This window comes from Spermophilus citellus (assembly GCF_964194105.1).
Source record: "Spermophilus citellus genome assembly, chromosome: 2".
NCBI lineage: Eukaryota > Metazoa > Chordata > Mammalia > Rodentia > Sciuridae > Spermophilus > Spermophilus citellus.
The window spans coordinates 70,524,338-70,547,353 of NC_138183.1; the positions used below are offsets into that span (position 1 = coordinate 70,524,338).

Genomic DNA, 23,016 nt, shown 5'->3' on the forward strand with positions numbered 1-23,016 from the left:
CACATCCATATCCTGTGACTTAGGCCACATGGTTTTTATCTGTCTACCACTAGCAAACCAAACCAGGCCTATATATGTTTATTGAACATTTTGTTAATGGCTCCTCTTTGTGATTGGATCTTGTGACACAGTTGGCTAGCTGCAACCCCCCCTCCCCAACCCCATTCATGTTCTCCTTTCAAAGGGAAGAGTGGTTGATGGAATGTAGTTTCCAGGCAAGAACAATATTCCCCATCTCTCCCTTCATATAGATGGATCTTATGAGCAGTCCTCATCAATGGAATGTAAGAGGAGGCTATTCACCCCTCTTGAGTTGAAGAATTTAAGAATTGGATGCACAATCTTTCTTTCTTTCTTCTTTCTGGCCGGACGGATGCCAGAATATAATATGAAAGTCACAAGATGGCAGAACTATGAGATGGAAGCAGCCTGGGTCCCTGAGTACAGCTTGGAGCTGAGCCACCTGACCTGCATCTGACTGTAAGATAAACATGAGATAACCTTTGTTGGTTAATTCACTAAGATTTTAGGTTTTTTTTTTTTTAATAATAGCCTGCTACCTTGATTAATATTGAAGATGCAGCCCCAACATTCCTCCTTATCAGACCAGGCTTCTGGAATTAGGTGAGCTGAGTCTATCACAAGTATTGGTGGAGTGGAGGTGTCTCGATGCCACTGTGGAAGTTCCATCACTAATTCATATCCATACCAATTGTTGAAGGCTATGGCAGAGACTGGTAGTTGCCTGTTATTCTTCAGCCTAATATTCATTAGCCCCTTCATTCTAACTCAACTGTAATTTTGTTGGGGGGTGACAGTACCCTGAGCTAATAAAAACTACATTTGCCAACTTCCCTTGTAGATAGGAGTAACACAACTCTGAATAATATATATATATATATATATATATATATATATATATATATATATATATATAATAAAATTATATGAGCTTCTGGAAAAAGTTCTTTAAAGGAGGGGGAGATGAAGCATGCTTCTTTTTGCCTTCTCTCATCTTTCTGTCTCCAATACTAACTCCATACACAGAGTTTCAGAAGCATCTTGTAATGGTGAGGATTAAGACAAACACTAAGGTCAGTGGAAATAAAGACACAAAAACCTGAGTCAAGAGTGGCACCTTGGACCATGACACCAAGTGTGGACCAACAACCACTAGCATTCTTAAAAGGAAAAAAATAAATAAATAATTTTAAGTCATTGTTTAGTTCGATTGCCTGTTACTAGCAGCAGTTAAAAGCAATCCTAAAAGATGTAGGGGTGATCCCCCTAAGACTTCTCCCAGCACCTATCTTCCTAATATACTAGGCACTTTGTTTCTCTATTCCATTTTTTTCTACTACTCAGTTTTACTTCTTCCAGAACTTATTTATACTGGACAGCAGCAGTTACTGTTGTTTCTAAAGTCATTTGGTAAGTCTGGAGGAAAAAGAGCTCACTAATCCTACTAATTTAATTTAGCCTCAAATCCTACTCCTTTGAGTGACATATGGCAATTCTCAGGGACCTTGTCTTTCTGACACTCCCATACTGCTCCCTCATTTCGGTATCAAACTGCTCTGCAATCTGGGCTCCATCAATGTAATTATGGGATTTAAGGGAGACCCAAGAACTTATTAAGTTCATTTGCATGCCTCCAGGCAGGGCTGTGTTTAACTCTTTCAGACATACAGTTGTCTTCCATGGGCCAAAGAGTCTCTGACAGAGCATGACTCATTTGGGATCTTGGAAGCAGACATATAATCTGTTCTCTGTTCTCAGTTTCTCTGCCAATAAAGTGGGTATTGTGATATGAATTGGGAAAGACAAGACCTTTAGCTTCAGCATTGTTAAGCTTAAAATGGGACAGGATCACTTTCTTGGCCAAGTGTGGGATAGATTAAAATGGTCAAATATGTTCACAGCTTCTCCCTTCAAGAGGTTGAGTCTATCTCCTTACCCCTTAAGGCTGGGTTGTCTTATGACTTCCACCCAGTGGAAGTTATGTAGCTGAGTTCCATACCTAAGCCTCAAGAAGCTGTTCAGCTTCCACTTCCATGCTCTTCCACCATGTAAGGATATAAGGAAGACCAGAGATTATTGAAAGATGAGAGACCACGTGAACATGGAATGGCCTCGCTGATGGTCAGCATTATGACCCTGGATTCACAAGGGAGGCCACCTTGCAGCTTCACTTGAACCACTAGGTAAATGTGGCCATGAAAATAACCTCAGCAAGACCAGCAGAAAAACTGTAAGCCAAACCCAACCCAACTGACAACCCACAGAATCATGAATGATAGAAAGTGGCTGTTATTTTAAGTCACTAAATTTTAGGCTGGTGTATTGATTTTCTAGGGCTGCCACATGAATATACCATAAATGGGATGGCCTATAATAATAGAAAATATATTCTCTCATAGTTCTAGAGGCTTGAGTCCGAAACAAATTGTCATCAGGGTCATACTTCCCTGGAAGGTGCTAGGGAAGAATGATTCTTGCTTCCTCTGACTTCTGTTGGTTGCTGGCTGTCCTTCACATTCCTTGATTTGTGATGCCATTTATTTCCAATCTCTGCTGTGTTTTCACATGAATGTCTATGTATGTACTCATGTCTCTTCTTATAAGGATGTGAGGACTGGAGTTAGGAACCACCCAATCCAGTTAATTTAGTTACATCTGCAAAGTGCTTATTTCCAAATAAGATCACCTTCGCAGGTACCTGGGCTTTGGACTCTCTTGGGATGATGCAAGTCAACACAACAGGTAGTTTGTTAAGTAGCAAATATAATTATTATAAAAGTCCTTTAACTTTCTACTTCGAGCACACAAAGTGAGTTCAAATAAAGTTAAAAGGATTAGCAAGATTTTAAAAATAATATAGCATATGCCAGTGCCAGTGAGCTTTCCAAAATCTCCTGTGAAGAAGGCATCTAAATCGAACCTTTCACTCACTGTTAGGGGTTTTAATGCCCGTGCAAAGGAAAACTGGTTCCTCATTAGACAGCATCAGGCATGCTGAACAACTTTATCCTCATGTAAGCATTATTTTATGGGGGAAAAAAAACACACTGTTCTAAGATCTGAGTATCCTCTGTTCATCATGGTGTGTCATGTCTGTGTAAAAGTCACAGGCTTGTTAGGAGACTTCTGGTCACCACTGTCCCACTTCTTTTCTGCCTTGTGCAGACTTTTTAAAGGAGTGACCTCTACCAGCTTCCTCTATTTCCTCTGAACTGGCTCTCTCCATAACCCTATGAAAAATGACTTCCTTCCTCACAGCTCCAGTAAAATTGCTGTTTCAGAGGATTTCAATGATCAAGTCAAGGCAAACCCAGAGGCTCTTTCTTTTCCTTCATAATCTGGCTTCTGGCCGTCTCAACTGCCCTGTTAGCTCCCCACCCTTTCTAATTGGACAACAGTAAGCTACATCTTGGCCAAATTTTCCCTCCTCTCTCTTTGGAGCTTTTCTCTCTCATATCAACTGGCAGTGACTCTTGTTCTGATTCCCTTTCTTTTCCAAATCAAAATATGTATCCATTCTTCATTCCCCATTCCCACTTCGTAAGTGGCTTCCTAACCAATATTTTTCATGACTCATTGTTCAAGCCTATATCCCCAGCTGCCCAATAGAAATACTATTTTATTCTCAACTTATATTAGCAAGGTAGTCAAGATTATTCTGTGATAATGCATAATCAAAAAAATCTCAGTGGTTTATTATATGGAAGACCTTCAGAACACAAAGTAAGTTCAAATAAAGTTAAAGGGATTAGCAAGAAGGCAACTATCATTCCACTCTGTTGTCCTAACTCCAGGACACAGAGTAGTCTCCATTTGGGACACAATTAATTGTATAGAATGGGGAAAAAGACAATGTGACAAAGCTCAGGCTGGCTCTCAATGCTTGTCTGTAAGTGACCCCATCACCTTTGACAGGTAAAAGTAAAATCCTCCCTGATGGAGGAACAGCAAATATATATAAATGTACGGTCTACTACGACCTCTTAAAAGTTCTACAGAGGAAGTACAAATGCATCCTCCAAAAACTAACTCTTAAGTCTCTATTTTCATAATTTATCATTGGTGCCTTCTTTCTCCAATTTTCCCAGAATAGAAATCTTGGTGTCATTACTTTTATAAATGTTAGTATTCCCAATTACAAAAGCACTCTGAAGAAAACTTGGAAAACATACATACACACACATATAAATGCACACCCCATGTGAAAATAAATGAAAATCATTGATAATCCTACCACCCAGGGGAAGCACTCTTGACATATTAGCACATGTCTTCCCTTTCCTTTCTCTGTGATATGTATTGATGTATTTATCTTGATAAAGAGTTGTGCACATTTATGTTTCAATGACATACTATGCATATAACTTTCTGGCTCTTAAAAAACCTATCAGGATCATTTTAATATTTTCTTTCCCTTCTTAGTAAAATATTTCCTAACATATGGCATAAAGAGACTTGCAGATTTAAAAATCCAGACTTGAAATCTCCCCTGAGTTTCAGATTCCTAAATAAAACTGCATAGAAGGTAATTCTTTTTGAATGTCAACAGCATCTTAAACATCATATGTCCCCAATTAAACTCTTTTTCCAAATTTTTTTTAGTTGTAGTTGGACACAATACAACTATTTTATTTTTATGTGGTGCTGAGGATCAAATCCTGTGCCCTCTACATAGGAGGCGAGCACGCTACCACTGAGCCACAACCCCAGCCTCCCTCCACTTAAGCTCTACTTCCCCTTCAGTCTTGACATCTATCAAAGCATTAGCATCTACCCCTAACTCCACCCATGGAGATATTTGTATTTCTCTTTTGCTCTCACTGTCCACACCCTGCTTCAAGCCCATCAGTCCAAGTTCTAAAATGCATCCCAGAGCTGCCTCTGCTCTCCCACTTGACTCAGCATTCTGCTCTTCCTCAGCAGCTTCCCCAACACTACCTTGCCTCCTGACTGGCCTCTTTGCTTCTCTACCTGCTCCAAAAACCTTCCCATTGCACCTAGTAACATTTAGCCTCTTTCTGCTCACTGCCTCTGAGGCCTGTACATAATTTCTTGGCTGACTTCTCTCTTCTGCTCTTCTCTTCCCACTTACTCCATTGAGCCCTTGCTTGTCTCCCTACACACCAAACTGACTTCTGCCTCTGCCTCTACCTCTCGGTAATTACCTCTCAGTAATTACCTGCCAGATCTTGGATGCTTCCCTAGACCAGCCTGTTCAAAGTATCCACAATCCAACATGCCTTGTCTTCTCAATGGAATATTTCTTTTAGAATAAAAATCCTACTTGTCTTATTCACAACGTTGTCCCCACACTTAGAACAGTGCAGGGCATATTGCAGGCAATCAACATGCATGAAATGAGTAAAAAAATAAACATCTAGTTGCTCAACATGTCCTGCTGATTTCCTTTCAAATGTCTGCAGAAACAGCCCCCCTTTTCCCATTGTCATTACCCCCATCTAATCTCAGACCTCAGCACCTTATAGAATGGCTACAGCTCCTTCTTACCCGTCTCAAGAAACCTGGTCCATTCTGCACACTTCTTGCTCTTCTTCCCACCATATCAGTTTCATGTGTCAGTCACTTCTCTGCCATGCTGGACCCCGCTGAAGCCTCACCTCCGTGGAGGTATTTCCTGCTTCCCAGGGCTATAAGTTCCTCCCCATCTGAGTTCTGTCATTCCTACCCTTGACTCTCACCCAGCCACATGATCCAACACTGTCTCCTATATTCTCTAACTTTTGCATTTATGTTAACCTACCCACTGCCCCCAAATTCTGAGGACATATATTGTCTGTTTGCTTTTTAATATCCTATAATGCTTAGAGAAATTTATGGACAATAAAAAAATCTTGATGAGTTGAATGAATATAATTGGATAGAGAATGAGATAAAATAAAGAAAATGCATACCCCTTTCAAAGGGATACTGTGAGAAAAGGTAGCGATTTGGAATTAAAGAATAAAGTATTAGAAGGTGAAGCAGACCAAGCAGAGTGTCAACAGAGAGTGGATAGTCCTATTCCCACAGAGAACAGATGGTCACCATGCCCTGAAACATTTACATTAACTAGCAGGATAAGGGACTCCTACATTGTCAGTGGACTTTGAACCTGGATTTTTCCATTAGCATAAGGGAAAGTGGACCTCCGCTCCAGTACAAATTCCTGCATGATGACTAGCACTTTTAGAGGACTCCAATTTGCCTCCCTAGTGAACCAGAGACCCCAGCTGAGTAACTTCCAGACAAGATCCCACCTTCTCTTGAGTGTTACATTTTACAGCAGAGAGCTGAGTACAGGGAGCTCTAACAGTTCTTCCAGGGAAGGTATTTGCAGGGTGCAGGTATTGCTCCATATAAGCACGTTAACTCATGGCCATTCTTACAGTTTTTCTAATTTGAGTACAGTGCAGCAGAGGGAGTACACTTCCCAGAACAAACAGTGATAAAGCAAGTTGTACCTTCAGTTATACCAATGCCAAAATGTCCACAATAAGACTTCAGAGCAGATACTACACCCTCCTGCTAATCTACAAATTTCCCTTAAGTTTCCACGCAGTGAGACAAAATCTTTATTTTGTGCTTTTAAAACCATCTGTTTAAAAATAAACATCCTCTCAGCTGCTTATCTCAGGTCAAATACAAATAATCATGGGAATGATAATCTGAATTTTTTTTTAAGCAGTGAGTAACATGGCCACAATGTAAGGGAGTGATTAGAAAACACTGTCAGATGTATTAATCTAAACAACCGTTGTTTTTTTCTTTATAATCCTATGTGAATAGTGTCATGACATTTATTGTGATAAAGCTATTTTTCTTTTATTTTATTCCTTTTTTTTTTTTTTTTTGGTTTGGTACCAGGGATTGAACTCAAGGGTGCTTAACCTCTGAACCACATCCTCAGCCCTTTTTAAATTTTTTTCATTTTGAGACAGGGTCTCATTAGGTTCCTCATACCCTCACTAAGTTCCTGAGGCTGGCTTTGAACCTGCAATCCTCCTGCCTCAGCCTACCAAGCCACTGGGATTACAGGCGTGCATCACTATGCCCATTTAAAACTGCCTTTCTAAAATCACTTTTGGAACTTGGCAGTTGCTTTCCAAGTTGTCTGAAGAAGAACCTAAAAAGTAGCTCCATGACTTTACAGTTATTTCTTATCTTTAACTCAAACTGATATTAGCTAATTTAATCAGATTGCTTGAATGTTAATAACTCTCTGGCTTTTCCCCAAAATTACACAATGTAATGCTTGTGAATATGCATGCACACACATACAAGGAACACAGGGAAACTTCATGACAGTGCTCACCTGGGAGGTCATGGAAAAGGGACAAGAATAGTGAAAGGAACAAAGAGGACTTAAAGAAATCTAAAGCAAAAGTGATAAGATACTAATACTTGTTAATTCTGATCATTGGGTCCTCAGATACAAACTATATAATCATAAGTATTCATGTGTATTTCCTATACTTTTGAAACCTTTAAAGTAATAATGAAATAAAGTAAAGCAGGGATTGAGGTTGTAGCTTAGTGGTAAAGTGCTTGCCTAGCACATGTGAGACACTGGGTACAATCCTCGGCACCACATAGAAATACATAAAGAAAGGTATTGTGTCCCTCTACAACCAAAAAAAATTTTAAAAAAACCACAACAATGTAAAGTAGATTCTCCCACAAAGTAAAAGAACACTGTGAGGGGGAGCATTCTTAGAGCCACTGGTGGGAGTGTAAATAGGCATAATTTTTCTGGGAGCTAATCTGACAATCAAAAGATTAAAAAAATGTTTCTCTCCTTCAACTAAAACATTCCACTATTAGAAATCAAGCTTATTTTTAAAAATAAATGTACTCTAGTCTCTGAGAGTAATTATAAAAGGATTTCCAAAAATGTTTTGGATAATGTTGCTGCCTTTTCCCTAGTGGCATGACCCCAAAGATGACCCCTTTGAAGGCACATCACCCAGCATACAGGGGTAAGAGGCAAGGGAAGGCTCCCTCCTCTTCCTGTTCATGATTTTGGGTTAGTCTCCTCACTCCTTGCAGTCAAGGCTCATGACTTGCTTGTCTTTATATTTCCAGGCCTGACATCGCATTTAGAATATAATAACTCTCAGAGCTGGAATGAGTGAATGATGGATGGATGGGTGGATGGATGGATGGACGGATGAAATATTGAACTAACCAGTCTAGGATTTACAAAGATGCTAATTTATCAAGAGGTGGGAGAAAGAGGGTGGTGCTGATTACTTCACAATTCTGCATTTCTTAATCTAGTTCCAGTTTTGCTGTTTAATTTGTGGCCTCTATCATAAAAGGACAATGGATTTTCTCCTTTGAATGGTAAGAGTGGTAGGGGGAGTCAAGAAGCTTTTGTGGTCTCTGAGCAGAGTGATACTAATACGTTGTGTTAGCCCCCATGCCAATCCCAGAGGAAAAGAACACAAAATAGTATGAAAAGAAAAAAACAACAACCTATACGATCTATACTCTTGTCCAAGTGAAAACACATACAAGGAGGTATCTCATTTTGTGATAAAAAGGGATTCTGATTTTCCTTATGTCATTTTATTTATTTATTTATTTGGCACCAGGGATTGAACCCAGGGGCACTTAACCACTGAGCCACATCCCCAGTCCTTTTTATTTTTTTATTTTGAGACAGAGTCTTGCCAAATTGCTTGGAGCCTTGCTAAGTTGCTGAGACTGGCTTTGAACTTGTGATTCTCCATCTCAGCCTCTCAAGTTGTCATTTTATTTTAAAGAACCAAAGGAGAAGTAGACTGAACTACATTGTTATATAAAATAAAAAGCACAGTTCAAAACCTGGTAACTAGAGTTTACAACAGAATCAAGAAAGAACAAAATTGCTGGCATAATCTAGGACCTTTATCATTAACACACCTATTTAAGGAACAAGGCAGACAGAGAAAAAACTGGAAGTAATCAATTACCATCTTTAGTTGCGTGTAAGGCAAAGAAAAAAGGAGAAATGCATGACTGTTTTCACCATTACAGAATGACTTCAGAGGTCACTCAGCAACTTAGGAGAGAAGCTAAACAGGAAGAAGTTAGAAACATTTAAGGGAAGGGGTCGTCATGATTGACGAATAATGATTTGAAAGAATGATTAAATTCCTCAGGGGTATAAATGTGGGGAAAATAGCCACTGGTGGGAGTGTAAATAGGCATAACTTTTCTGGAAGCTAATTTGGCAATCAAAAGATTGAAGAATATTTCTCTCCTTCAACCAAAGCATTCCACTATTAGAAATGTGTCAGGAAGTATTTGCACTAGCACAGAAAGATGTATGGCTACAACTGCCCCTTCAAGCTCTGTGCATTATTGTGAAAAACTGGAGCCCATTTTAATGCCTGGTAATAGAGAATTAATACAGTAAGCGACTGTTTAGCTATCTAATTATAATGTAGAACTACATGATTGGCATAGAGAGCTGTTAATGGTTTTTAAGTTAAAAAACAGATTATGAGTTAGTATGTACAACATGATCTCATTTTTGTAAAAATGAAAGGATATAAATCCAAATATTAGCAGATGCTAAATCATGGGTGGTAGAAAGGTAAGCAATGTTTTTCCTTTTTTTTTTTTTTTTTTTTTTTGCTTACTGTACTTTTTTATTTGTGATGATAAACATGGATTAAAAAAATAGAAGGCTGGAGAAAATCTGGCTTTGTGACTGCTGTTTCTTTGTTTGTTTGTGTTTGTACCTCCGGGGCCTAGCAGTCACTTGGACCATAATAATCCTAAATAGCTGGAATGAGTGAATGAACAGTGAATGATCATTTGATCATTTGATCAGACCATAGACTGTTTTATATTCCAGGCTTACTTTAGCAATTTGTTTGATTTCACCAGGACCCCATTATACAAACGTGTTCATAAGCACTTTCAGAGATGTCAACCTGGTTTTGTTCCATGTGCCCCTGTGTGTCAGTGTAACAAACCATACTGCTGTTGTGCAAACTCCAGAATCACTGAAACCACACTTAACTATGGTCATAAACACCATTTGTTTACCTAGAGCCCAGAGAGCTTTTCTGGCTACTGACTGGTAATAAACTAGATTGCAGGCTTCTGGGAATAAAGAGAGCATATTCCCATTGCTTTAACCCTTTATTAAATCATGTAAAACATTAATAAGTGACTAATTGATTGCCATGAAAAGTCCCAAGTGCTCCTGATGCCTAGTATTTTCCAGCAAGAAGTCCAGTATTGTCACATCTCTGCCTTGGTAAAGAAGATGGAGAGTTTAGGTGTTTTTGACATCATCCCATTCCCCTTCTAGTTCTCTGTGCGGAGCTAAGACTGGAGACCTGGTCCCTTGAGCTCTCTCTCTCTCCCTAGAGAGCCACACATCATCTTTCCACAGGTCCACGAAGAAGTAAACATCAGCCTCACAGATGCACATGAGTTGCTGGAGCTCAAAGAACTCTTCCTGGAGAAAAGTTCCCCCTGGCAGAAGATTCTTTTGTATAGGGCTGGTAAGCCATGTTCAGAATGACCCTAGATGCTTGATGTTCAAAAAGCACTTTACTAAGAATCTGGAAAGAAGTGCTCTTAAACATTAAAGACCAAAAATTCTGAGTTTGATGGCCTGAGAGCCTCTGTCAGTCTTTGGTCTAGAATGTAGCAGACAAATGAAGCAGTCTCTGAAAGCCCCACCACCTGCCTCCACCAGCCAGTGCTGGTGCTAAGAAACAGCACTGTTTGTATTTCAGACACATATTTACACATGGGAATACAAGTATTGTAATGCTTGTATTATCTTTGCAGACAAAATTAGCAAACATTTCCCAGAGAGCTCTCTATACCTTGTATTGTTTTGGTTCTTGTGCCCAAAATTATGGAGTTTTTTTTTATTTAAATTAACTTTATTTTTAACTGACATATAAAGATATAAAATTGTATATTATTTGGGGGATGACAGGTGGTTTTTTTGTATTGGGGATTGAACTTAGGGGCACTTAACCACTGAGCCACATCCCCAGCCATTTTTTGTATTTTATGTAAAGTCAGGGTCTCATTGAATTGCTTAGGGCCTCACTAAGTTGCTGAGGCTGGCTTTGAACTTGGGATCTTCCTGCCTCAGCCTCCCAAGCCACTGGGATTACAGGCACCAGGTCCATGTGATGTTTTGATGCATGAATATTATGTAAAGTTTAAATCAGGTTAAACATATATATTTCCTCAAATATTTTTCATTTATTTATGGTGAAAACTTTCAAAATTCTTCTTTCTACCCTTTTGAAATATGCAGTTCATTATTGTTATGTATAATCACACTCCTCTGCAATAGCACACCAGAATTTGGGGTTGTTCTTGAATGCACGCTTTATGTACTTTATTTTCTTAGCACCTTGCATTATCTTCTATAAAATCACTCTGATAATGACTTATTCCAATGACTTTGTTCCTCTTTTTTAAATGATGAAATGAAGATATATAAAGTTCTTGGCATAATACTGGATAGACAATAAGTGTTATTTATTTTAAGATAGAACAGGGTATTGTTAAGGGAGAGGATTTTGGAGCCAAGCTGCCTGCATTGGAATCCCGATATGCCCTTAATTAACTATGACTTCGGACAATTTGCACAACTTTTCTATGCTCAGTTTCTCCATCTGTAAAATAAGTATAATAATTATTTCTACTTTAGAAGTCAGTGATTTATGATGCAGAAAGACAGATCCATATCTGCCACACAGTAGGCATTATAGAAGTATAAGCCATTGTATTTTATTTCTTTCAATCCTGAGTGCCTAAAGGATCATTGATGCTTTCCCTGTACTCTATCCATATGCTCTTTTTATCCGAAGGTCTTATTTTATTAAAATATCAGATCAAGTTCGACATCAATTCTCTTTAAAAGAGATCAAGATTTTAATGAATTTTCATAGTACCAGTAACAATTTTTATAATCTATAAAAGCATTAAATTTAAATAAGAACAATGGTAATAAACAAGACTAGATGTTCCTTCAAGAGTTGTATGATTACATTCAATGCATCAGGGCCTAATATGCAAATGCAAACATAATAAACTGTTTAATTCAGATGTAGTTCTTCCTTTGAACATAAGAAGTCAGTGACAATTAAATGGAAATGAGGACACTGTTTGAACTCAGAAAAATTCAGCAGTGGATCTTTCTCTTATAACTTTATTAGTTGTGAGTTCCAGAGAAATATTTAACTCTAACAAGTTAAGCAATTACACTTGGTGCCCAGAGCAATCCCATATGATGATGTCCGACATCTCACCATGTGGAATTTAGACTTTATAAGAGTATGAGAGAGCCAGGGCAAACATGGGAGACGGCTGCCACAGGCATTCTCAGGTTCCTCCTTGGTTTTGGCCCTAAGCCTGAACTGGGCAAAACTGCCTGCAGGAAGCCACAGAATTTAAAAACAGTTGGGGATGTTCTTCACAGGCTGTGGTATAGTGTGCTCCCTCCCTTTTGAGGTTGGTGTGGACAGAGCTAAGCTCTTTGCAAATAAAAATCAGATTTCAATAACTCATTAATAGGTAGCACACTTTTTTACCCTATAAATATTTGTAAGGGATAGTTTATATTATTCTAAGTAGGAAGGTGAAAAATATGAACACATGCTGAATGTCTAATGGCCATATTTCAATACTGTCTTGTTTTTGTTATTTGGGTCTATTTTAAAAACTAGTAGTTGGCATGCAAGGGAAAATATTTTCTTTTCCACCTTCAACAGAGCAAAACATCACATTGTTAGTTTGTTTATAGAGTATTGATCAGAAACAAAACAATTTGCCAATGCTGCTACTGAAATAATGATTAAAAAAATTAATCCTCTGTTTGCTTTTAAAGGAAATTCTTAAGATACGTGGATCAAAAGAGCATGGGCCCTTTTAAGAGTCTCTGGAACCACTTGCAACCCCAGTTCTGCCATAGCTGGTTGTATGGCCAAGCTTCATTTTGTTCTCCTCTTCCAGACTTCACTTAAATTTTATAGGGTTTTCTGGGGCCTTAATGATATAATCCTTTAAGTGTATAACAGTGTCTGGCACACAGTAAGTGATCATCATGTGGTAAATTTTCATACTACATTAATACTGGGTATATGCTTATTAATCCACTCCTTTGAATATTCTAACAAGCTCATTACCATAATTCTTCCACTCCCCCCAAAAAAATGCTTCAAAAGGGATAGTAGAAATCTAAGAATATAAATATGCAATCCATATTCTTGCCTGAGGATTAGTAAACACTTTATATTAGCTTCAACTTGAGAGGGCTCTTCTCAGTCATATTCCATCACACATCTGTCCCACTGAGTATGTTTGGGGTGTCGACATAGGGATGAAAAGATATGAGAGAGAACAGTAGCCCCAGGAAAGCTCCAATTGGCCACAGGTATCTGCACGCCCAGCCCACACTGGTGTCCACCTGGAGAGAGCTCCAACTTCAGCTCTCCTTCCTACCTTTTATTTTAGGCTCTCAAAAATGATGATTTTAGAATCAGGAAAATGAAAATTTAAACCACACTGAGATTTCTTCTCACTCCAGTTAGAATGGCAACCCTCAAGAATACAAATAATAATAAATGCTGGAGAGAATGTGGGGGGAAAAACAATACTTACACATTGTTGGTAGGAGTATAAATTAGTACAACCAATATGGAAATCAGCAAGAAGTTTCCTTGAGACTAGGAGTGAAACTACCACATAGCCCAGCTATACCACCCCTCAGTATTTATCCTCAGGAGGTAAAGTCAGCATGCTATTATAATACAAGCCTACCCATGTCTACAAGCAGCACAATTAACAGTAGCCAAATTATGGAACCAGACTTAGTTTTCCATCAAGAGATAGAGAGATAAAGAAAATGTGACATGTATACACAGTGTAGTTTTATTCAGCCATAAAGAAGAATGAAATTATATATCATTTGCAGGAAATAGAACTTGAAAGAATTATGTTAAGTGAGATAAGCCAAACTCAGAAAGTCAAGGGTTGTATATTTTTTTCTCATATGTGGAAGCTAGAGAGAAAAATGGGCGAAATAGAGGGGTCTCATGAAAATAGAAGGAAGGGGACGAGGGGGAGGGAGAAGAGAAAGGAAAGGGGAAATTCTGGGAAACAAAAGTGACAAAATTATATTGTTCTATTGTGTGCATATACCAAAGGGTAACAATGCATCCCACCATTATGTATAATTATAATGCACCAATAAAAATGATGCTACTAGAAACGATGATAACATTGAAGCTGATGGTAACATTGTCAATGATAGTAAATGTTTATTTAATATTTATTCTAAGCCAGGCACTGTAAGCACTTTGTATCAATTATTTTACTTAATCTTCCCAACAGTCCTAAGAGGCAGGTACTATGATTATCCCCATTTGACATAGAAAGATTATCAAAGTTTGAGAGGTTAAGTAACATGCCCAATGTCACCCAGTTTACAAGAGAGAGCCCCTTTTCAAGCTGATCTGATTCCAGCAGGGTCTTTATTCCTAGACCTTGGGCTATATCCACCCCACAACCTCTTGCAAGACTGCCTAGAAGATTAGTCTGGGTCCTGGCAACTCCCCCCAGATCAACCCCACCCAACCTCATAGTCTTGATCATATTTCTACCCAAGTCATACTTCCTGCCCTAAAATTCATAGGGCCAAGTTACAGAGAAGCAGCTACATGCAAGTGGTATACCCATCAGTGACTTTAATTTGAACTCCCTCCCCAATTCCCTCAAATGAATCGCCCTTCCTGGCACACAACAACCATGAAACCTAATGCAGAAAAAATATGTCAGAAGAAGATCCCTATTATAGATTATGCCTTCAGACTAATAGCTTTTGGCCTTTATCATTAATATATAGGCTATATTAAAAAGTAAGCTTTTTTAGAGGATGTCCTTACCAGCTCCTTATTCTGGACTTCAAATTTCTGGTGGCTCAAACTTCATACACTAACAGCACAAAGATGAATTTTACCATGGAACCAGGCGCTAGAGGCTCAACTAAAAGAGTGAAAAATCCTAGAGCTGGGAGAGCCGCAGAAAAATCAGTTGACTCTTCAGGACAAGTTTCTTATTATCTTTTAACTATACAGTCTAGATTTCTCAGGCAAACATGTCCTCAAATCTTCGTCAGCAGTTTTCAGTGGAGGAAAAAGTGCAGTTAAAGCACCTCTGCTGAGAACTTTGGGCAATAAATGTGCTTACACTTAGTTTGTTTAGTTTTGATTATGGATTGGAGGATGAGTAGGGTTCCCCGCGTCCATAGTTCTTGGCTAGAGTGCTAGAAATCTAAAAATTCAGCTGTGGGTCACTCCTTTTTGTTTATTTAAATGAAGAAGTTTTACAATTACTTTTTCCACTTCATGGCTCCTTTGGACCAAGGAATAAAAACAACGATGTCATCAGGTGCCCAACTTTATGGAAAAAGAAAACAAAAAGGGAAAGAGCCCTATCCAGGACAACAAAAGTCTTGAAGCAACTGTCCCAACGCAAAACTCTCACTTTAGCCACTTTGCTTCTCTTCCCTTCTCAGAACTGCCTGAAAGGAAGGATCCATTGATTAGAAGCTCCGTGGCCAGCCCACAGGGCTGACAGCTCCCATCGCATTCTGCCCGCAGGGCCACCTGTCCGAACCCCAAGTGGCGCAACCTAGGCGGGGCTGGGGAGACGGCGCAAGAAGTTGCTCTGAGAAGGGACACAGGTGGCTGAGGACAACCGGGAGGATTGCCATTCTAGGGTAGGACGTGGCTGAGCCCAGCACGCGGGCTGTCGCACGGCCAGCCACTCCTGGGCAAAAGCCAGCCCGCCTCCAGTGTCAGGAGCGCCCCGCTGCGGACTCGCAAGGATTTTGCTCGCTTCCAGTACTGGGAGGTGAGCGGCGCTCTGCCAGCTGGGGCGGGACGGTCCCCATCCGCTGCGCTGAGGGGCGCGTCTTACCTGTTGATCTTGAGTGCAAACGCGCGGCGCTCGGCGCTGGGCAGCGTGGCCATGGCCAGTCGGAGGCTCGGCGGCCTCTAGGGTCGTGGGCTACGAAGAGTAGAGACCCGGCGCTCCGCAGAGCTGCTGCAGCGCATGCCGAGTCAGGCGCGAGCCTCATCTGTCAGTCCGGGAGGGAAACTTCCGCATTTCCACCTTCGTCGCTGAAATCACCCGGGGGGAGGGCCCAACCTCCGGGCTGAGGCGGCCGGCCCAGCCACCGCCGCCAGGCGCAGCCACTCGCCCGGCGTGGCATGCAGGAGCGGCGGGAGACCGGGGTGTGGACGCCACGAGGAACGGCCCCCGGATACTCAAACCGACGCGCGCTCTTCCCAGGGGCCTGACCTCAGGCAGAGGGGAGTACGGGCGGATGACCCGGCGACCACGGAGCGCAGGCCGGAAACTCCATCTGCCCGGAGCGGCGAGGCTGCCAGGGAATGTGGGCAAGCGGGGGAAGCCCATGCCTTCCTCCCGCCGCGGAAAGTTGGCGAGGTCGGGAACCAACCCTGGGACTCTGTAGGGTAGACCTTATGAAGGGTGGACACCATCCCTGGGAGAAGACAATTTAAAAAAAAAAAGTGTAACCTCTTGGGAAAGTAAACAGCTTTTGCAAGCCATAGCTCTTCATTCATCCCGGGGCACTTCAATGAATATAATGGATCCATACAAGACGTAAATATTAGGAGTCATAAAACATCTTTTTTCTTTTTCTTTTTTTTTTTTCACCCTGGGATAATATTTTTCCTCTGTGGAAACATTACACTCAGCATCCCTGTGATTCAGGATTACCGTGCACCCCCGTTTATTTTGATTTCAGACTGACATATCTTCTAAGAAACCCAGTCCTGAACTCAAGGAAGACACCAGAAAAGTCCCAATGATCAAAGTGGGAAAGCCCGTGTTTGTTTCAAGTTACTCCAAGTTGTACTATATTAGTGCCCTCTCTATGTCTATTTGTCAACTTGCCCTTGAAAAATAGGAACGCAATACATTTTTGGTTCAAAAGTGCACAGTCCAAATACGGTAGCCACAAGCCATAATTAACCACTAACTGCTTGAAATTACAGTTTGTCTGAATTGAAGTAGGCTAGAAAATAAATACATATTAGATTTTGGAGATAGTAAGGAAAAATAATGCAAAATATCTTGTTAATTATTTATGAGTTGATCACGTCAAAATGGTCCTTGGAACACATAATCATAAGTAAATAAATTATATGTTATTAAAAAGTAATTTCACCTGTTTTTTCCCTTTGTAAAATGAGGCTTGCATTTTAAAAAAAAACGTATAATTACATAATGTGGGTCACATTTGTGACCAATATTATTTTCCTATTGGCCAGCACTGGTCCAACACAATCTAATTTGTAATCTGGATATAGTTTCTTCTCAATGGTGGCTTGGATATAGTTTCTTCTCAATGGTCTTCTCTCTTTGGATTCCACTGTGTCAGTAAATCTTCAGAGATTAGGTAATTCCCCTTTCCCCATATTAATGCCTTTGCATATATAAGACAAAGTTCATAAGTGTAGCATTACATAGAACACAAAAACAGAAAGAAAGGAAAGCTTTTGGCGGTAATTTGTTTCTGATTTTGAAAATTCTCGAAAGTATATTTACTATACTAGGATTTATGAACAAACATTTGGATAAAAAACATTTAAAAGAGTAATTCTGTAAATACTTCTTCAATCTGGAAACAAATAAATATTTTGTTGAAAACATTTTATACTAGAGTCCTTAGTTCACTGTGTACTAAGTCAGCCTTTCGGGTGGGCTTCTTGAAGTTTCTGAATGTTTATGACATACACTTTCTGGTAGAGCAAACAGATGCTGGTTTCCACACAGACACAAATAAAACCTAATGAGAACATACCAATTTTTCAGAATTCTCAATAAGGGCAACATTTTGGATGGGTAAAGGGAATCATAAATCTTCTCTCTTACCTCACATAGGCTCCATTTCACATAGTATTTGGTACCTGACTATAGAGATTAGACCAGCATCATTATCCTCCTGTCAATTCCCTGATGCTTGGAAATGACTCCAAATTTCCTTAAGAGTTGTTTGACCAATCACCACAAATGCATTACCAGTAGTTTAATCAAATGCCTATTTTCAAGCTTTATTTGTTCTTGGACACATTCCCAAATCACTGGTAAACTTACAAAACAGCCTCCCAAAGGCCTTTCTTCTTTAGTGCCATATAGTTGGACGACTATCTCCCCATCCCAAAGTGAACTCTGAAATTCCTCCCTTTGACCCAGTGGCCTCTCATGATCTTCCTCTTTGTTTGTATCTTTATGTCATTCAATTTTGCTTTTCATCTTTATAAAATTCATACATCAATTATTCTAAATTCTACTCTAGTTTTCTCCATGATTTGTTACCTACCCCCCAAAACCAACCTCCTTCTTTACATCATACCTTACCTGTTTTATAAGAAACAGCTCGTTAAGTCCAAGATCACAAACAGAATAGGAAGAGCCATTTCCCATGCTACAATTTTGCCTATCCCTCAGATGTTTCCACCTAAACATCTTCAGACTCCAGAAATATAAAACTAAAACTCTCCATTTCCCCCACCCAATTGGAAGTTAGCTACTCTCTATAGTCATCCATTTCTGTAGGTGACACTGCTTTCCTACTTCCTGGGAAATAGGAAAGTTCCTATTTTAAACTTTGGAGTCATGTAGTGGGGAAAAGCAGGAAATATGGGTTGTGGCTTCAGTTTTTGGCTAATCGTGTGACCTGGAGTGAGTCACGGCCTCTTTGGATCAGAGTCCTCAGTCTTGGAATGACACCATCCGCATGCCTCTTTCTGAACTTCATGAATATGTCAGCTTTAACTTCTTCCTGTTACCCTTCAGACTTAATTACTTTCCAAGGCCTGTCATTTACTCTTTTTGTTTTGTTTTGGTACTAGTGATTGAACCCAGGGGTGCTTTATCACTGAGCTACATTCCCAGCCTTTTATTTTTTATTTTGAGACAGGATCTTACTAAGTTGCTAAGGCTGGCCTCCAGCTTACGATCCTCCTGCCTCAGCCTTCCAAGTGGCTAGAATTACAAGCCTGTGCCACTGCATGTGGCCTTGTCATTTATTCTAAAGATGCCACTCCTTTATAAATATCACTGTTCTCATTGCTTCTATTCTGGTCCATAAAGTCACGTCCGGATAACAAAAATAAGATTTTTATCTGGTTTCCCTGTTGCTGCCTCATCTTAAATAAATCTGACTCTACCACTGGATTAAGTTTACTAAAGCACTTGTTTAATCATGTTTCTCCCTATTTGTGGCTTCTTGTAACATCTTCAGTTAAGTGTGCTCTTCACTTACTGGACTATAGGCCCATCCCATGGAGCTGGCTCTGTTCCTTAACTTTCTGTTGGAACAGGGATGTTCTCACTCTTCCCTAGCAAATGTGCATTCCTCCCAGTCTTTTACCCTGGTGTCCTCACCTCTCTCTCATCCTTCAAAGTTTGAGTCAAATTGTCTTGTTCAACCTCAACCTAAAGGAGTGGAGTTTTTTTAATATATTAAGTTTGACAGCACCCTTTAATTAGTGTAGATCATCACCAATAAACTGTGCCCAGTGGAATGCAAGCTCCCTGAGGGTAGGACCATAGAGAAAAGGATGGCTATTTTAACTTCTCCTTCCTGCTTCCAAAGATCCCTCAGGACCTCCTCAGATTTTATTTAAATGTCACATTCTCTAACCATGTATTTAATATTGACATGCCTCATTCCCTTTTTCTGATGCTTAATACATTTTCCCTTTTAACGTTGTTTCTCTTCATAACCCTTATCATGATCTGACACACTGTATATTACATTTGTCTGTTTCTTAATTTTTTTCATGCTTGTAGAATATAAGTTCCATGAGTGCAGGTTTTTTCCTTTGGCTTGTTGCTCTCTCTCTAGTTCTTAGAAGAAAGCCAGGCATATAGCAGGTGCTCAATAAATATTTATTGAATAAATTGATGAATAACTGTTTCAATATTGAATGCAGACATGCAATAATTACTTGTTAAGATGAAATTGAATGGGGGTATCCAAGTTTCACGTGTCTTTAAGAAAGAAGTTAGGTCTTTATGTTTTATTCTCTTGGTATTTTAGTTGTACTTTTTAACGACTATCTTCATGTTTATTTCTTGGGCTAATAAATCAAACCAGCATATAGGATTATTATTGGCAAGAACATATCTTCATTGTTGTCTTATAAGTGAAGACAGATACACATTTTTTGTCATTTTTTTAGTTGTAGATGGACACAATATCTTTTTTTTTTAAAGAGAGAGAGAGAGAGAGAGAGAATTTTTAATATTCATTTTTTTAGTTCTCGGCGGACACAACATCTTTGTTGGTATGTGGTGCTGAGGATCGAACCCGGGCCGCACGCATGCCAGGCGAGCGCGCTACCGCTTGAGCCACATCCCCAGCCCCAGACACAATATCTTTATTTTATTATTTATTTATGTTATGTGATGCTGAGGATCCAACCCAGTGCCTCACACTTGCTAAGTAGGTGCTTTACCACTGAGCCCCAGCCCCAGCCCCACATACAGAAATATCTATGTACTGGTATTTAAAACCAGCCAGAGTTTAGATATTAGAGTTTGGAGTTTCTAATTTTCTCCACATCGTTCCTTGTCTTGTCATGAGAAATCTGTAAATAAAAAAAGAATAGAGATTAATAAATATTTCTTTAAAAATTATCATAGTGGGTCTGGGAGTGCAGATCAGTGGAAGAGCATTTGCCTAGTATGCACAAGGCCCTGGTTTCAATCCTCAGCACCACAAAAAGAAAAATTATCACAGTGCATATCATAGTATATGCACATATTATTAATAATTCATATGTATATGCTAATATATTATAGTGTTGTAAATATAAGATTTAAAGACATATTCTAATATATAATGCTGTATTTTACACAATAGCATTGATATAAACATTGTATTACTACAAGTACATTGGACTAATTCACTAATGAATAAACGAATTCACTCATTATCATTCATGTACCTTGTATTCGTTCCCCAAACATTCTTCAAGTGTTACTTATGTCAGGCACTGTGCTACGTGATGCTGGGGACAAAACAATGAACAATATTTGTTCTCAGACTTCCCAGAATTCATGGTCTAGGTATGAAACCCATATGAAGAAGGAAAGAGAAGTCCCAGGCTCTGTGTGTCAGTGCAGGAATCTGCCTCCTCACTGTGGGAGAGTGAGGAAGCTCCGAGAGGAAGTGACTTATTACTGTAGAAAGGGTGACAGCAGAGAGATTGACAATGAGCAACAATGAGTTTGCTAATGCAGTGACACTGGAACTGGGTCTTAAAGGACAAGTTCATTGGGCAGAGAAAAAGTGTACTGAGACTATTCCAAGCAGAAGGAACACTATGTGCAAAACGAGGGAGACAGGAGACACCACGGTCCATTCAGGGAAGTGGTGAAAAACAGGCTTGAATGTGGACAGGACCTGAGTGTGAGGGTCCCATCAAAGAATTCAGACTTGATCCCACAGGCTTCTGAAGCCACCAAATGATGTTTCCTTATCTAGGCACTTGTCTCTTGGGAGAGACCTCTTGCCCACTGTCAGTCCATGATGAAGAAGCTGCTGAGGTCCAGGAGAGGATGGGGCAGGAGATATTTTTGCTCCTCTAGAGCACCACATGGCTATGGTCCTGCTCTTTCCATCTCCCAGAGGCTCTCTGCCTTCTCTCAGGCCTCTCTATTTACCCACTACCTCATCAGTCTACTTTCTTCTCCCCAAAGAAGGAGTCAATATCCATCCTTTGGTTGGCAAGAACCAACCAAACAATTATGTCCAGTTTCCCAGGCATCTGTTAAATGATTTTTTTCCCTACCTCTATTTCCTGCTATGGCTGTAGGGGTAAGTTGGGTTCTGACCCACACTTGGGTAGATTCAATGGTAGGTTTGCATTCCAGGCTACAACTGACATTGTCCTGAGAGGAAAAAATGGATTTCCTTCTGGAGGTCCTTCCAGCAGGTCTACATGAAGACTAAGATTATGTTCTTCCCATTAATTTATCTTGACTTTTTTCCCATACAAATTATTCATATTGGCCTCATTGTGCTAAAAAAGAAACTCCTGCCTACCACCTCTCACTTCTATGCACATTACAAAGCTTTTAGCACACTGCTATATTTTCTTCCAGTCTTTTCTCCCTATGTATATTAAATGTATAGATTTTCCTGCTATAGACACATTGCTATAGAGTTTCTGTTTTGTATTTTACAATTATTTACATGTCTTATTTTTCCATGTCAATCTTGCTTCTGTATTCATTATTCATATGTTCTTTACCTTCATCTTAATGTTTTTCAATATTTATTTTGACCTTTTTTTATTGTATGAGTTTGCATGTCACCATTAGTTCTGGGGAGTTAAGTAGGTGTAACATATACAGACGGAGCTGTATCAATCTAGCATCCATTCCTCCTGTTTCCAGGAATAGCAATTCCATTACCTTTGGGGAAATATGCTTCCTCCATTTTTAGACCACGGTTTGAATGGAGCTTCCTCCTCCCTGGGCCCCAGAGGTGAATATCCAACCCAAGTCTGGCCCATCAGAGCATTATCAACTGGTCCTTAATAATTAGGCTGGAGATCAATAAAAGCAGGGAGCCTCAAAACCAGAATTCTTGTTGGAAACATGTGGAACAGTTTTTCTCATTCCACTGAAAACGACATAGGAGAGGATGTAAGCCTGGAGCTGTGGCAGCCATCTGTGCCCACCAGAGAGCTGCCCCAGGTGGAAGACTGTGTTGCTGACAGGTGGGGAGGAGGAGACAGATGCCTGATTAATTTCATTGACCAGGTATTTAATAATTTTCCATCAGGTATTTAATAATTTTCCATTGAAAATTATTAAATTTTCAATTATATTCAATTGTATAAAATTGTGTAATTTTCCATTGTGATTTTTACAACTATGCTCTTGGTTGGGAAGAGGCAGGATAATGTTACTGTTGAG

General features: G+C 39.7%; 1 protein-coding gene and 1 long non-coding RNA gene across 3 annotated transcripts in view; one reads left to right on the top strand and one right to left on the bottom strand.

Moving 5' to 3' along the window:
• Positions 1–17,015, bottom strand: part of DOCK8 (dedicator of cytokinesis 8) — a 217,955-nt gene extending 200,940 nt beyond the window's left edge. The window contains exon 1 of one of the 2 annotated variants that reach the window (XM_081279440.1): positions 15,970–17,015. In XM_081279440.1, the coding sequence (XP_081135566.1) occupies positions 15,970–16,022 (53 nt within the window). In that variant the 5' untranslated portion in view covers positions 16,023–17,015. The remainder of the gene's footprint in view (positions 1–15,969) is intronic. The other variant, XM_081279441.1, reaches the window with a different exon arrangement.
• Positions 1–20,451, top strand: part of LOC308641148 — a 438,634-nt gene extending 418,183 nt beyond the window's left edge. Inside the window, exon 3 of the long non-coding RNA XR_014020418.1 lies at positions 20,349–20,451. This is a non-coding gene — a long non-coding RNA (uncharacterized lncRNA). The remainder of the gene's footprint in view (positions 1–20,348) is intronic.
• Positions 20,452–23,016: the final 2,565 nt, after the last annotated feature.